Source organism: Gastrolobium bilobum, unplaced genomic scaffold (assembly GCF_033153095.1).
Source record: "Gastrolobium bilobum isolate Gb01-03AN ecotype WA unplaced genomic scaffold, APGP_CSIRO_Gbil_v1 utg40325, whole genome shotgun sequence".
Lineage (NCBI taxonomy): Eukaryota > Viridiplantae > Streptophyta > Magnoliopsida > Fabales > Fabaceae > Gastrolobium > Gastrolobium bilobum.
The window spans coordinates 28,071-39,231 of NW_026897784.1; the positions used below are offsets into that span (position 1 = coordinate 28,071).

Genomic DNA, 11,161 nt, shown 5'->3' on the forward strand with positions numbered 1-11,161 from the left:
GTGCTTCTACAAGAGACCAAACTGAGTTTGAATACATAAATTCCATCTCACGGTTCATAGCTCCAAGCCACTCTTGAACATCAACATCTTCTAGTGCCTCGTCATAACTAATGGGGTCACCATCTTTTTCAATAGAGACATCCTAATTTGATTCACCCAACAAGAGATATCTTGCGGGTTTATAAATCAATCTCCCACCACGACTTTGTCGCACTTGTTGTTGTGCATCTACATGAGGATCAAAGTTTGGTGGATCAACAATTTCTTGAGGACCCCCATTTGGTGGGTTAACCAATTCTGGATTTTGTTCTTCCACAAGTGGTACTTGCATTTCTATAGTTCCACTTATTGATCATCATGCTGAACATTTGGTTCTATATCTAGTTCCTGTGTATGTTCACCTTCAGGTATATTTTCCCTTCTTTGAACAACCACAAGAACAAAAGTTGGAACCACCTGAGGTTGAGGTAAAACTTGATTTGAGACAAGCTCATCAAGAGTAACCGTACTTCTTGGCTTGAAATTTTCCATATAGTCCTCCTCTAAGAAAGTCGTGTGAGTGCTAACTAGGACCTTCTTATCTTTCGGACTATAAAACATCCAACCTCTGGTTCCTTTAGGATAGCCCACAAACATGCACACTTCTGTACGTGAGTCCATCTTATGTGGCTTCTATTTTAAGACATATGCTGGAGCACCCCAAATCCGAATATGGTTAAATTTGGGTGTATACCCTTTCCATAATTCAATGGGTGTCTTTGAAACAGATTTTGATGGAACTCTATTCAACAAGTACATGGCAGTGTCTAAGGCATATTCCCAGAATAATTTAGGTAGAGACAAATAACTGAGCATGGATCTTGTTATTTCTAAAAGGATCCAATTTCTCCTTTCAGCAACTCCATTCTGCTGGGGTGTACCTGAAGAAGATAATTGTGAAACTATCCCCTCTTTAGTCAGGTAAGACCTAAACTCTCCAGATATGTATTTACCACCTCGGTCATACCGAAAAGTCTTGATTGAACACCAAGATGCTTTTCTGCCTCAGCCTTGAACTCTTGAAATTTTTCAAAAGCTTCAGACTTATGACGTATCAGGTACACGTGTCTAAGTCTTGAGTAATCATTAGTGAATGTTATGACCCGCCTCTGGCCTAGACATTTATTGGTCCACATACATCTGTATGTACCAATTCCAGCTGAAGTGTGGCACGATTTCCTTTGGCCTTAAAAGATCGCTTACTCATTTTACCCTTTAAACAATATTCACATACTGGTATTGGTTCAAAAACTAGGGATTTTATAATCCCACTCTTGACCAAACCTTGTATCGTATTATAGTTAATATGACCCAATCACAAATGCCAAAGATAAGTTTCATTTGAAATTTTTCTTTTCTTAGATAAATGAATATGCTCATCGTCTCCAAATTCAACATGATTAATTTCATGGGGTGTAGGACTAAGGAAATAAAGACCATTAAACAATGTACCGGAACAAATAAACGAAGATGAACTTCTTATTGAAACTGAGGAATTAAGTTGAACTGTCAAACCATGTTTAACCAAACAACTAACATAAATTAAATTCCTCTTAAAATTCAGAACAAATAAATAGTCTTCTAAAACCAAAGTTCAAAAATTATCAAATGATAAAACAACTTGTCCTTCTGCTAGTGCAGACACAAGCTCCCCATTTCCAAGCTTTAAAATTCTTTGTCCTTGACTGATAGGCAAACTATGTTTGAACCACTGCAAAGAGTAACAAACATGGTTAGTGGCTCGTGAATCAATGATCCATTTATCATTGTAATTCCCCACTAAACAAGCCTCAATTACAAGTAAATTACCCATATCTGGTTAGTTCACACGTGGGCAATTTTTCTTCCAATGCCCCTTTCGTCCGAACTTAAAGCACTTACCTTTTGGATGCTTCATTGCAAATGGTTTGGGAACTGAAATACCTGATCTCTTCTTCTTGTTGTTCTCGTTACCTCTTTTGGGTTTCCTCTTAGGCTTAACAGAACTCTCAGCAGTAAAAATGCACTTACCTGCTTGACCAGAGACTGTTCAGCATTCTCAAGATCGTGCATTAGGTGAGTAAGATCCATATTCATCTTGTTCATACTATAATTTATTTTGAACTGATTGAAGTATTCAGGAAGTGATTGTAGAAGTAGGTCAACTTTCACCTCCTTAGCAAATTTGATCACATTGTCATCCGCTTGTTTGAAGTTTGCGATCATTGTCAAACAATGATCCCGCACACTTCCTCCAGTCATGGTGATTTTGGTAACCGCAATCAGCCCATTCTGCCCTGCTGAACTGATAGAAATAGCAAACATGCCATCAAGAGTCTTGAGCATTTCTAATCCACTCTCAATCATGCTCACTTGTTTCTACAGATGATTGGCGAGACTGGCCCGAATGTAGCAGCAAACTGCAACATTTGCCTTCTCCCAATTTGAAAACTGGGTATTTGTTGCCTCAGACGCAATTTCAGCAGGTTGCGCTGGCTTAGGAGTAGTCAAGACAAAGTTGAGCTTTTCATATTGCAGAACAATATCCAAATTGGTTTTCCATTGTTTGTAGTTTTTACCATCCATAGATTTTTTACTCAAGATAGTAGCTAAAGGATTGAAAGATGACATGTTTCTGAAAAATATATAAAGCACACAAATTACAAACTTGAAATGCAATAAACAAATTAATCGCAAGTAGATTCTAATAACTACTTTTTGTTTTATTGTTAACAATCCTTCAATTTATCTTTACAAGGCTTACATCGGGCAAGTCACTTGTAAAAACTAAAAATTATTATTTGGGCCTTCGGTGCTATTATCAGAGCCTCGTTGGGAGGGTTAATAACTTTACCAAATTTGAATGTAATTAACCATTGTTTAATTTTAAAATTATCTTTAGTATCCAAATATTGCCGACGACGGGCCATCCAACATTTTACTAAAATTTTGAATTTATTAAGGTCCAATCAAATAAAATTTGTTCATGCTTATCCGTCGCAGCTTCACATGACCATTTTATTAATGGACCCACAAATGGAGCCCTCGAGGTTTAATATTAATTACTTAATTTAAAACTTTCACCCATTCAATATTTTAATTTTTAGAATTTTCAAATTTCAAAGAATTTGTTTAATTTGGGAGTAACCTTTGTTTGATTTCAAAAACTATATAAGTAAAATGTTGCCGACGACGGGCCATCCAACATTTTACTAAAATTTTGAATTTATTAAGGTCCAATCAAATAAAATTTGTTCATGCTTATCCGTCGCAGCTTCACATGACCATTTTATTAATGGACCCACAAATGGAGCCCTCGAGGTTTAATATTAATTACTTAATTTAAAACTTTCACCCATTCAATATTTTAATTTTTAGAATTTTCAAATTTCCAAGAATTTGTTTAATTTGGGAGTAACCTTTGTTTGATTTCAAAAACTATATAAGTAAGAGCGCCGATGAACATGCAACACTTAGCTTATCTGAATTTTGAAATCACTAAGGTCCTAAAATCCGGTCATGATAGGCAGTGTGTACTCTACACAATCATGATACATGATTGTGGTATGCAGCGTGTGTTTAACACATGATCATTTTAGAAGACCTACAAATTACTCGCAAAATAAAGAATTCTCTTCGGAAATTTTCTAGATCATTTGACTTGATTTTAATTATCCAAAATTAATTAATTCAATTATTAATCTAGTTTTTTTAACAAAAATCATAATAATTATTAATTAATTTTTAAGGATAATATAAAATGCAAATAATCCCATAGTAACTATCATATTAGTCGCTGAAGACATAACAGCTACTATGCTCATGTAACTATCATACAAGTATGCAACAATATGGCACCACCTATTCTATATGGCATGTTATCATATAGAGCATGTTATCAATCATATAATCCATCCATTCATACAAATAAAGCAATTATTTATTAAAAACTTTAATCTATGGTTTCCTAAAAAAATATAAAATTACAACATAAATAAATAGGAAACTTTGCAGCTGATTTTCTCCTTCCTTATGGTCCATAGGTTCTGTTTCAAGTCCTTTTTATGGTAACCATAGGCCCAAAGGCCCAAAATACCAAATTTTGGCGAGAAACCCTAAGTCAACTTTCAGGAAACCTTGCTGTCATGTCCACTGCGCCGTCAACTTAACTCATCTCAGCATGAAACTCCAGGGGAAGGACCGCCTTGAAGAGACGAATCCGCCGCCGTCGGAACCACCACGATCAGGGCTGCCACGCGCCAGATTTGTACCAGCGAGTGAGGCCTACGAGAGCCATTTCAGGCGACGCGTGAGGGCGCGTCTGACATCCGTTCGCGGTGCTCCAACCACCGTTATTCTCGTCCTTCTGTCCCCTTTCACGCTATGTGGTTGGTTTCTGAAATCGGCCACCAGAAAGTCACGAACATGTCCAAATAGCAACGAACGTCCTTCTTTTTGCATTTTCTTGATCTTCTTTTATTACAATTTAATTTGAAAAACATCAAAAATATACAAAATTAAAATAAAAATCAAGGAGAAAACCTAATCATATGGGATTAGCCTCCTTGTTACTACCTAAGAAAATACAATGAAATTTCTACCATGGATTAAAGCCAAAACCAATTAAAGAATTGATTTTTAATGAAAAGAATTATAGGATACACATGCAAAATTCATACCATAAACATAGAAACCCTAGGTGCCATATTTTATGAAGCAAAACTAATTACATGAAATTGTAAATTAAAACTAGATCCATATCCAAACACGCAATCCTGCTCTGATACCAATTGTAGGAGTTATTGGGTCATGCGAAAGCGTTTAAACCATTGTAGTTTGGATGTATAGGATCATCATAGTTTACAATTACCTCTTGTTAGCGTAGATCTAAGATAATGCTCCACACGGTTGAGTCCTTTGCATCAAAGCACGAACTCACGAACTGTTGCGTCACAACACGAACAGATCTCTTCGGTCATGGTAAACCTTCCAAACTATCTCTCGAGGGGGAAGGAGAAGTGTGTGAGCACTTTTCAGATATGAGCTTACCTCTCTGTTCATAAATCACCTAGGAGGCTGATGACTTAAGTGGTAGTATTTATAAGTGTTCCAAGAAACCCTAGCTCTAAGCTCATTGGACTCTAGGTTTCTTAGGCTCTTCTCATACTCTTAACCCATTTGGGCTTTAGTAAAATAGCACAAACCCAACAACTTTTTAGTTATATATCTTTGTAGAAATATTATCCTATTATGGATATAACTACTTTTATATATTTGATTAGTTTTACATTGTCTGAAGGGCTCTTAACATACATCTAATGAATGTAGAGATAATATCCTTAATGGATAACTGGGTAATGGCATATACATATAAAAATCCTTATTGCTTAATTATATAAATCATTTGATAGCTACATATACATAAAAGTCCCAGAAGGATTAAAAATGCTTGAAACATATAACTCAAAACCTTAAGAGTTGTATTTCATAAAATTAAAAATGTCTTTGTATGTATTTAAAACAACATGAACGAATATGGAACAATCATATCAGTGAACATCATATCAAAGAAGTATTGACAAATAACTCCATCTGTCCATATCGATATATGAATTTATGATTATTGAAGTATATGTTGATGATTTAAATGTCATTGAAACTTTTGAAGAGCTTGAGAAAATTGCAAAATGTGTATAAAACGATTTTGAATGAAAAATCTTGGAGTAACAAAATTTTGTCTTGACTTGCAGATCGAGCATTCATCTAATGAAATATTTTTTCATGAATCAAATTATATAGAGAAGATGTTGAAACATATTAACATTGATAAAACTCATAAATTGAGTTCAACCATTTTGTTTGATCTCTTACATCGAGAAAGATTCTTTCTGTCCTCGAAAATATTATGAAGAAGCCATTGGTCCTAAAGTACCATATCTAAATGCAATTGAGGCTTGAATGTATCTTACTAATAATATGTAACCTGATATATAATATTTTCTGTAAATGTTCTTAGAACATATAGCCCTACTCCAACACAAAGGCATTGGAATGGAATAAAACTTGTATTTCGTTATATTTGTGAAACACATGATATGAGATCATTTTTTTTCTAAAGAATTCAAAATCTGAGTTATTGGGTATGCAAATGTTGGGTATTTATCAGATCCATAAAAGGTGCAACTACAAAAAGAATATGTATTCACAAATGCGAGTACCATAATTTCCTAGTGATCAATAGAAGCAAACCTTGACGGATTAATGGTTCAACATACAAAAGAAGCATGTGTGGATGACTATTGGAATTTCAGGGAGTTTTTGTTATGACCTTTTGGTTGCCTATAACTTTTGGTATGAATTGTAACCATCAAACATAATATTGCATTGATATGTAATTATTCTCCTTATTCATTCTGAGTCTTATATAAGGATATGTATTTTATGAAAAGTCAATAATAAAAGTTGGTGATATTCTCCTACTTCCTAAGAGTTCATGTTTTCATCTTATTTATATTTTCTTCCTTCATTTCTCTTAGTTTTATAACAAAATCGTTTTATATATATGCGTGCGTGTGTGAGAAACTCAGGATAACTATTCAATTTGTCATAATCTTCAGCCACGTAGTAATTAACAATATATATTTTTTCATTGTTCACATTGGTTCGTCCGTTGTAGTTAATCATTTAAGCAGAATTAATAATCATCCTTGACGATGGAGACATGGAGCTTTGGTTTAAGAGTACAAATATTAATTTTATTAAACAACTTGCGTACTTATCATACAAATCTCTTTATACATTAAAGTATGTTATGCACTTTAAACATGTTATGTTTTTATATCCGTCAAACTTACTTTACTTAGAAGTTGATTTTATATTAAAGTATATAGCATCACAATATCGTGGTATTGACAATTTCAGCTTCCAATTAATTATATGATTGCTATGAACATTTCACAAATAATTGTGAGACAACTAATGTGAAATGAATCATAGTTAATTCATGCTTGAATCTTGAATGTTTTGCCGGAGTTTTATATTATGTGAGATAATTATTAAAACTTCTACGTATTATGATTCTCTTAAGGGAAGCTATCAAATCATAGTTTTTTTTGTGTGTGTGTGTGTGTGTGACTTGGTCAATTCCTTTTTATTTTTAATCTCTTTGTATACAATGTATACTTTCAAGACATTATAGGTAACAAAAATTAATAATACAAGCAAATTATGACATTTTGCTTTTACATAAATCCGATTGCTTTTAATTAATATTTCTGGATAAGGATCGTTTTGACATATCACAATATAATTAATTGTAAGATTACAATTTAAGATATTTGCATTCACTTTATATTTTACTATCTTAATTTTATTTTTTTATTTTAACCAAATTTTTACCTCTTGAGAGTTTATTTTGGTGTGTGAAGTTTATTTTGCATGTCCCACTGCATCAATAATCATATACTTTAATGGAAACTTCATCACACCTCCATGAAAAATGAAATCCCTTTGAGGGAATGTTATTGAACAAGGAAGATAATAAGTTATGGACAAAGTAAGGCCAAAAAGGAGAATTTATTTTATATACTAATTTATTATAATCTTAACAAAGCATCTAAATCAGCTACAGTTACTAGATCTGAAGTTGGGGAATCCCCATGGGCTTCACATTTTTGTTCATTTTTGTCATTGTGGTTGGATTTTCAATTCATTATGAACAATGATTAAAGGGGTTTCCTTGCACATAATCTTTAAGCTGTCACTGATGTCTCCACAGCAATCTTCCCAGGGTATGCAACTTCTGATTTTATGTCAGCATCCCATAATTCAGGTAGTGCCTCTCTAAGGTTATGAATGCTTTCCAAGGCATAATCTGCACCTTTAACTCTTTGAGATGGACCAACCTATATGTGGCAATCAATAAGTAGAGCCTCAAATTAGTTCATGCTGAGTTCAGGCACATTAAAAAGAAACCAATAATAATTGCTCTAAGTAAAAGTCCTTTTCTATTATAGAACTAATATGTTTCCAATGATTTACCTGCACAGTGTCAAGTCCCACACGTTTTCCAGCTTGTATGTTGCGGACACTGTCCTCAAAGAATAACTGAAAGTGACATATAGAACCAAAGAAAATGTAAACAAACAGAAAAAAAAAGAGAGGAAAAAGATGATAAAAGGTAACAAAAATAGATCATAAAGGCTAAAGGGTGATTTTCTTACAGTTCTGTGTGGGTTAAGGTTGGCTATCTTGAGAGCCAATTCAATGGCATTTTCTGATGGTTTGCAGATAATTGGTGTCTTTGGCAACACTGCATTGGGATTGGGCTTAGCAAAATGCTCTATGATGTCAAATATTTGAGAGTTACTTGCACCATTATTGGCGGTTGGCTTGGTGCTCCTTGAACCCAAAAACTCAATGTCATCTTCATCATCAGACACAGTGATCTTGTGGATTGGATTAAGGGTCTCAAAGCATATAATTCCTTCAAAGCAGTCTTCTAATCCAAGCCTTTTAAGTGCCTTAGCCGCATGGACTTTGTCTGCGTTTGTGAAGATCTATTGACAAAAACAAGAGAAGCAATAGATGTCACATTAGATTATGCACCATGTTTTGTGACCTTATTCTACTACTTCCATTTTGGTTATAAACAACTTACAAGTTTCCTATAGGGCAGGCTCAGCAACAGGTTCCTCAGAATTGGGTCTGGTTTTAAATTCTCATAAGGCAATCTCCCATGAACAAAACTGAAAGTAGTAATTCAGAAATCAATGATACCATTTCAAAAAAAAATAAAAAAAATCACTAGTCATCAGTTTGAAACTGATGGGGTAGAAGAAAAAAGCAAAGGTACCTGTGATATTCATCATAGTCAAAGTCATATCCAATTGCCTGAATAGAAAATGAAACAAAACAATATATAGGTTATGAGTATTTTCAGTATTTAACAATGAAATTTTCACACGAAATGATGAGGAAGAATAAGGAAATAAAATCATACCCTTAGACCAGCCATAGTTGTTCCATAGTTCTTATAAAGGAGGTTGGACAAATCATCAATTTTGCTTGGTTCTATGCCAAGCATCTCGACCATGTAGTCTGAGATCAATGATACCACTCATGTTAATACCAAAAGATGCAACAATTATAAAGACATTATTACTGAGAATACTATGGCACAAGTATGGTACAGTCTCTTACCTTTAATATTTTGGAGACATGCTTTTGCAAGACCAGATCTGAGGGGATACAAAGTATCATCTAAATCTGCATAATAATCTTATAGTTATAATAACATACACAAATATGAAAATTTCAAGTTGGTACTTGAAAGTTGTTCTGATAACAACGCTTACCAAAAAGAAGGCAATCATATTTTTGTCTCTGAGCCTGTTGTCTGAAGCACTCCATTTTGATCAGTAAACCTTAAACATAGAACAGAAAACAAAGTAAACACTATGTTCCATGACAACTTGAACTTAACAAAATTTATATGGGAATTCATTTTGATTCTCAATCTACAGATCTTCATGGCTTTTGGAACATAAAGATGCTCTTATTGACTCAGATTAGCACCAAAAGTGGCAAAAGGATCCATAAGGGAAGACAATCAGGGGAACAATCCAAACTATTTGGGATAATGCTTCGTGAAGTTTCAGAGTGGACAATCCACAACCAGTGGAATGGGTTGAATTTGAAGAAAAAAATAATGATGAAACAGTGCCCCTTTGGGGTACAGAACTTAAAGAAACTTGTGAAAGCTCAAAAGTGGCTTTCAATTTGAAAAAATAGCAGCCACAAGAAGTGTACTACAAAGAAAGGAGGACTTATAGGAAAGAGCAGTAACCTATTAATATACTCTTTGAACATAGTTTGTGTAACAGAGGAAATCACTTTCCAAAGTGCACAAACTTTTGTAAGTATAGAATTGCTCACAAAACAAACTTTTGGGATTGAACTGAAAGTATAAAGCGGGTTATTTAAGAAAAATAAAAATAAAAAAGACTTAATAGCAATGCAGAATTTTTAGCCTCTTCATAATAAAGGAAAAACAAGGTGTTAAAATGTCTTAATTCCAAACATTTGTTCCATTCTATAAACCAAAATCTTAAAACCGTACTTATGGTAATAATTGGTGAATGTCATTTATGTTTAAATGATATTGGGATGAAAGGTTCAGGGCAATGACTGAAAAATAAAACAGAGAAAAAAAAAATGCTCTACATGAAAGAACAGCTTAAGCCATTAGCTTACCAGAAAGAGAATAATCAATGAAGGGTAAGGCCAAAGGAGAAGAGGGTATGAAGAAGCAAAGCTTAGAGAGAAAAGCAAAGATATGAAAGGAAGCAAGAGGAAGAGGGGGGAAGAACTAGAGGGGCATAAGGGTGTTTATATAGACAAAGGATTGCTTCAGCAACATGGTTTTTTAATATTATATTGCATTAATTTATTCAATTACGTTTACGTTTACGTTTAATTTTAGAATACCATGTCCAATCAAACTGGTACAAATATACAATGATTATTATAATGTTCACTTCTCCAAGAATGTGACAGCTAATTTAATTTGTTAAGTTTTTTTGGTTTTTTTTAGTCTGGTTTTTTGTTTTTGACTAAGTTCTAGAATCAAATTCTGATTTTTCTTTTCTTTTCTTTCTTTTGTTTTGGTTCTATAGAAGGAAATAAAAACAGTAAAAAGGAGAATATGCCAGCTGCATCAGCACAAAATGGAGAGAAAGGGTAGGTGCCAGTTGCCACCGTACACAATAACACCACTCTTGTTTCCCATCTTTTTGGTCAGAAAATTAGCTATTTCATTGTCCTCTATAACCAAATGATGAATATCTTTCATAATAGAGCTGAATGTAACCATCTGAATTCGTATATTCCATTACGAAATTCGTATTCCGGAACAAAAATTATTAGTAGAATCTACACGGGCAATGGCATCATGAAGTAAAAAAAAATTAATCTTTCTTTGCATATATTTTAATGAGACATGATCCGTTTACAATTTTTTTTTGTAATTACACTAATGTAGGATCAGTCGTACACTGTGTGATTAATGTAGGACCGGTCCTATATAGTGTAATTTGTAAGAGTTTCTAAACAAAAAAGTTTGTAAATATAACATGTCCCTATT

At 33.7% G+C, this 11,161-nt stretch overlaps 2 protein-coding genes across 4 annotated transcripts; both read right to left on the minus strand.

Annotated features, from left to right (window-relative positions):
* Positions 1–1,633: 1,633 nt before the first annotated feature.
* LOC133310278 (uncharacterized) lies at positions 1,634–2,385 on the minus strand. Its single transcript, XM_061511177.1, has 2 exons — positions 2,050–2,385; positions 1,634–1,750 (listed from the first exon to the last, which is right to left on the minus strand). Exons 1-2 carry the CDS (start codon positions 2,383–2,385, stop codon positions 1,634–1,636), a joined length of 453 nt encoding a protein of 150 aa, XP_061367161.1.
* A 5,191-nt stretch (positions 2,386–7,576) lies between these two features.
* On the minus strand, positions 7,577–10,406 carry LOC133310276 (uncharacterized). 3 transcript variants are annotated; one of them, XM_061511174.1, is made up of 9 exons: positions 10,273–10,406; positions 9,375–9,443; positions 9,220–9,285; positions 9,020–9,117; positions 8,873–8,910; positions 8,678–8,765; positions 8,241–8,576; positions 8,059–8,124; positions 7,577–7,922 (listed from the first exon to the last, which is right to left on the minus strand). In XM_061511174.1, exons 2-9 carry the CDS (start codon positions 9,427–9,429, stop codon positions 7,770–7,772), a joined length of 900 nt encoding a protein of 299 aa, XP_061367158.1. In that variant the 5' UTR covers positions 9,430–9,443; positions 10,273–10,406; the 3' UTR covers positions 7,577–7,769. The 3 variants fall into 3 exon arrangements, with proteins under 3 accessions (XP_061367158.1, XP_061367160.1, XP_061367159.1); XM_061511176.1 differs by lacking the exon at positions 10,273–10,406 and adding an exon at positions 9,866–9,985; XM_061511175.1 differs by lacking the exon at positions 10,273–10,406 and having other exon boundaries at positions 9,375–9,826.
* Positions 10,407–11,161: the final 755 nt, after the last annotated feature.

Excerpts from the sequence above, each read along its gene's own strand:
- LOC133310278 (XM_061511177.1), bottom strand. The coding sequence starts at position 2,385 with ATGATTGAGAGTGGATTAGAAATGCTCAAGACTCTTGATGGCATGTTT. Across the intron at positions 1,751-2,049 it reads AACAGTCTCTGGTCAAGCAG|TGGTTCAAACATAGTTTGCC; the intron begins GTAAGTGCATTT and ends TACTCTTTGCAG.
- LOC133310276 (XM_061511174.1), bottom strand. The coding sequence starts at position 9,429 with ATGGAGTGCTTCAGACAACAGGCTCAGAGACAAAAATATGATTGCCTT. Across the intron at positions 8,911-9,019 it reads CAACTATGGCTGGTCTAAGG|GCAATTGGATATGACTTTGA; the intron begins GTATGATTTTAT and ends TTTTCTATTCAG. Across the intron at positions 8,766-8,872 it reads GACTATGATGAATATCACAG|TTTTGTTCATGGGAGATTGC; the intron begins GTACCTTTGCTT and ends TACTACTTTCAG.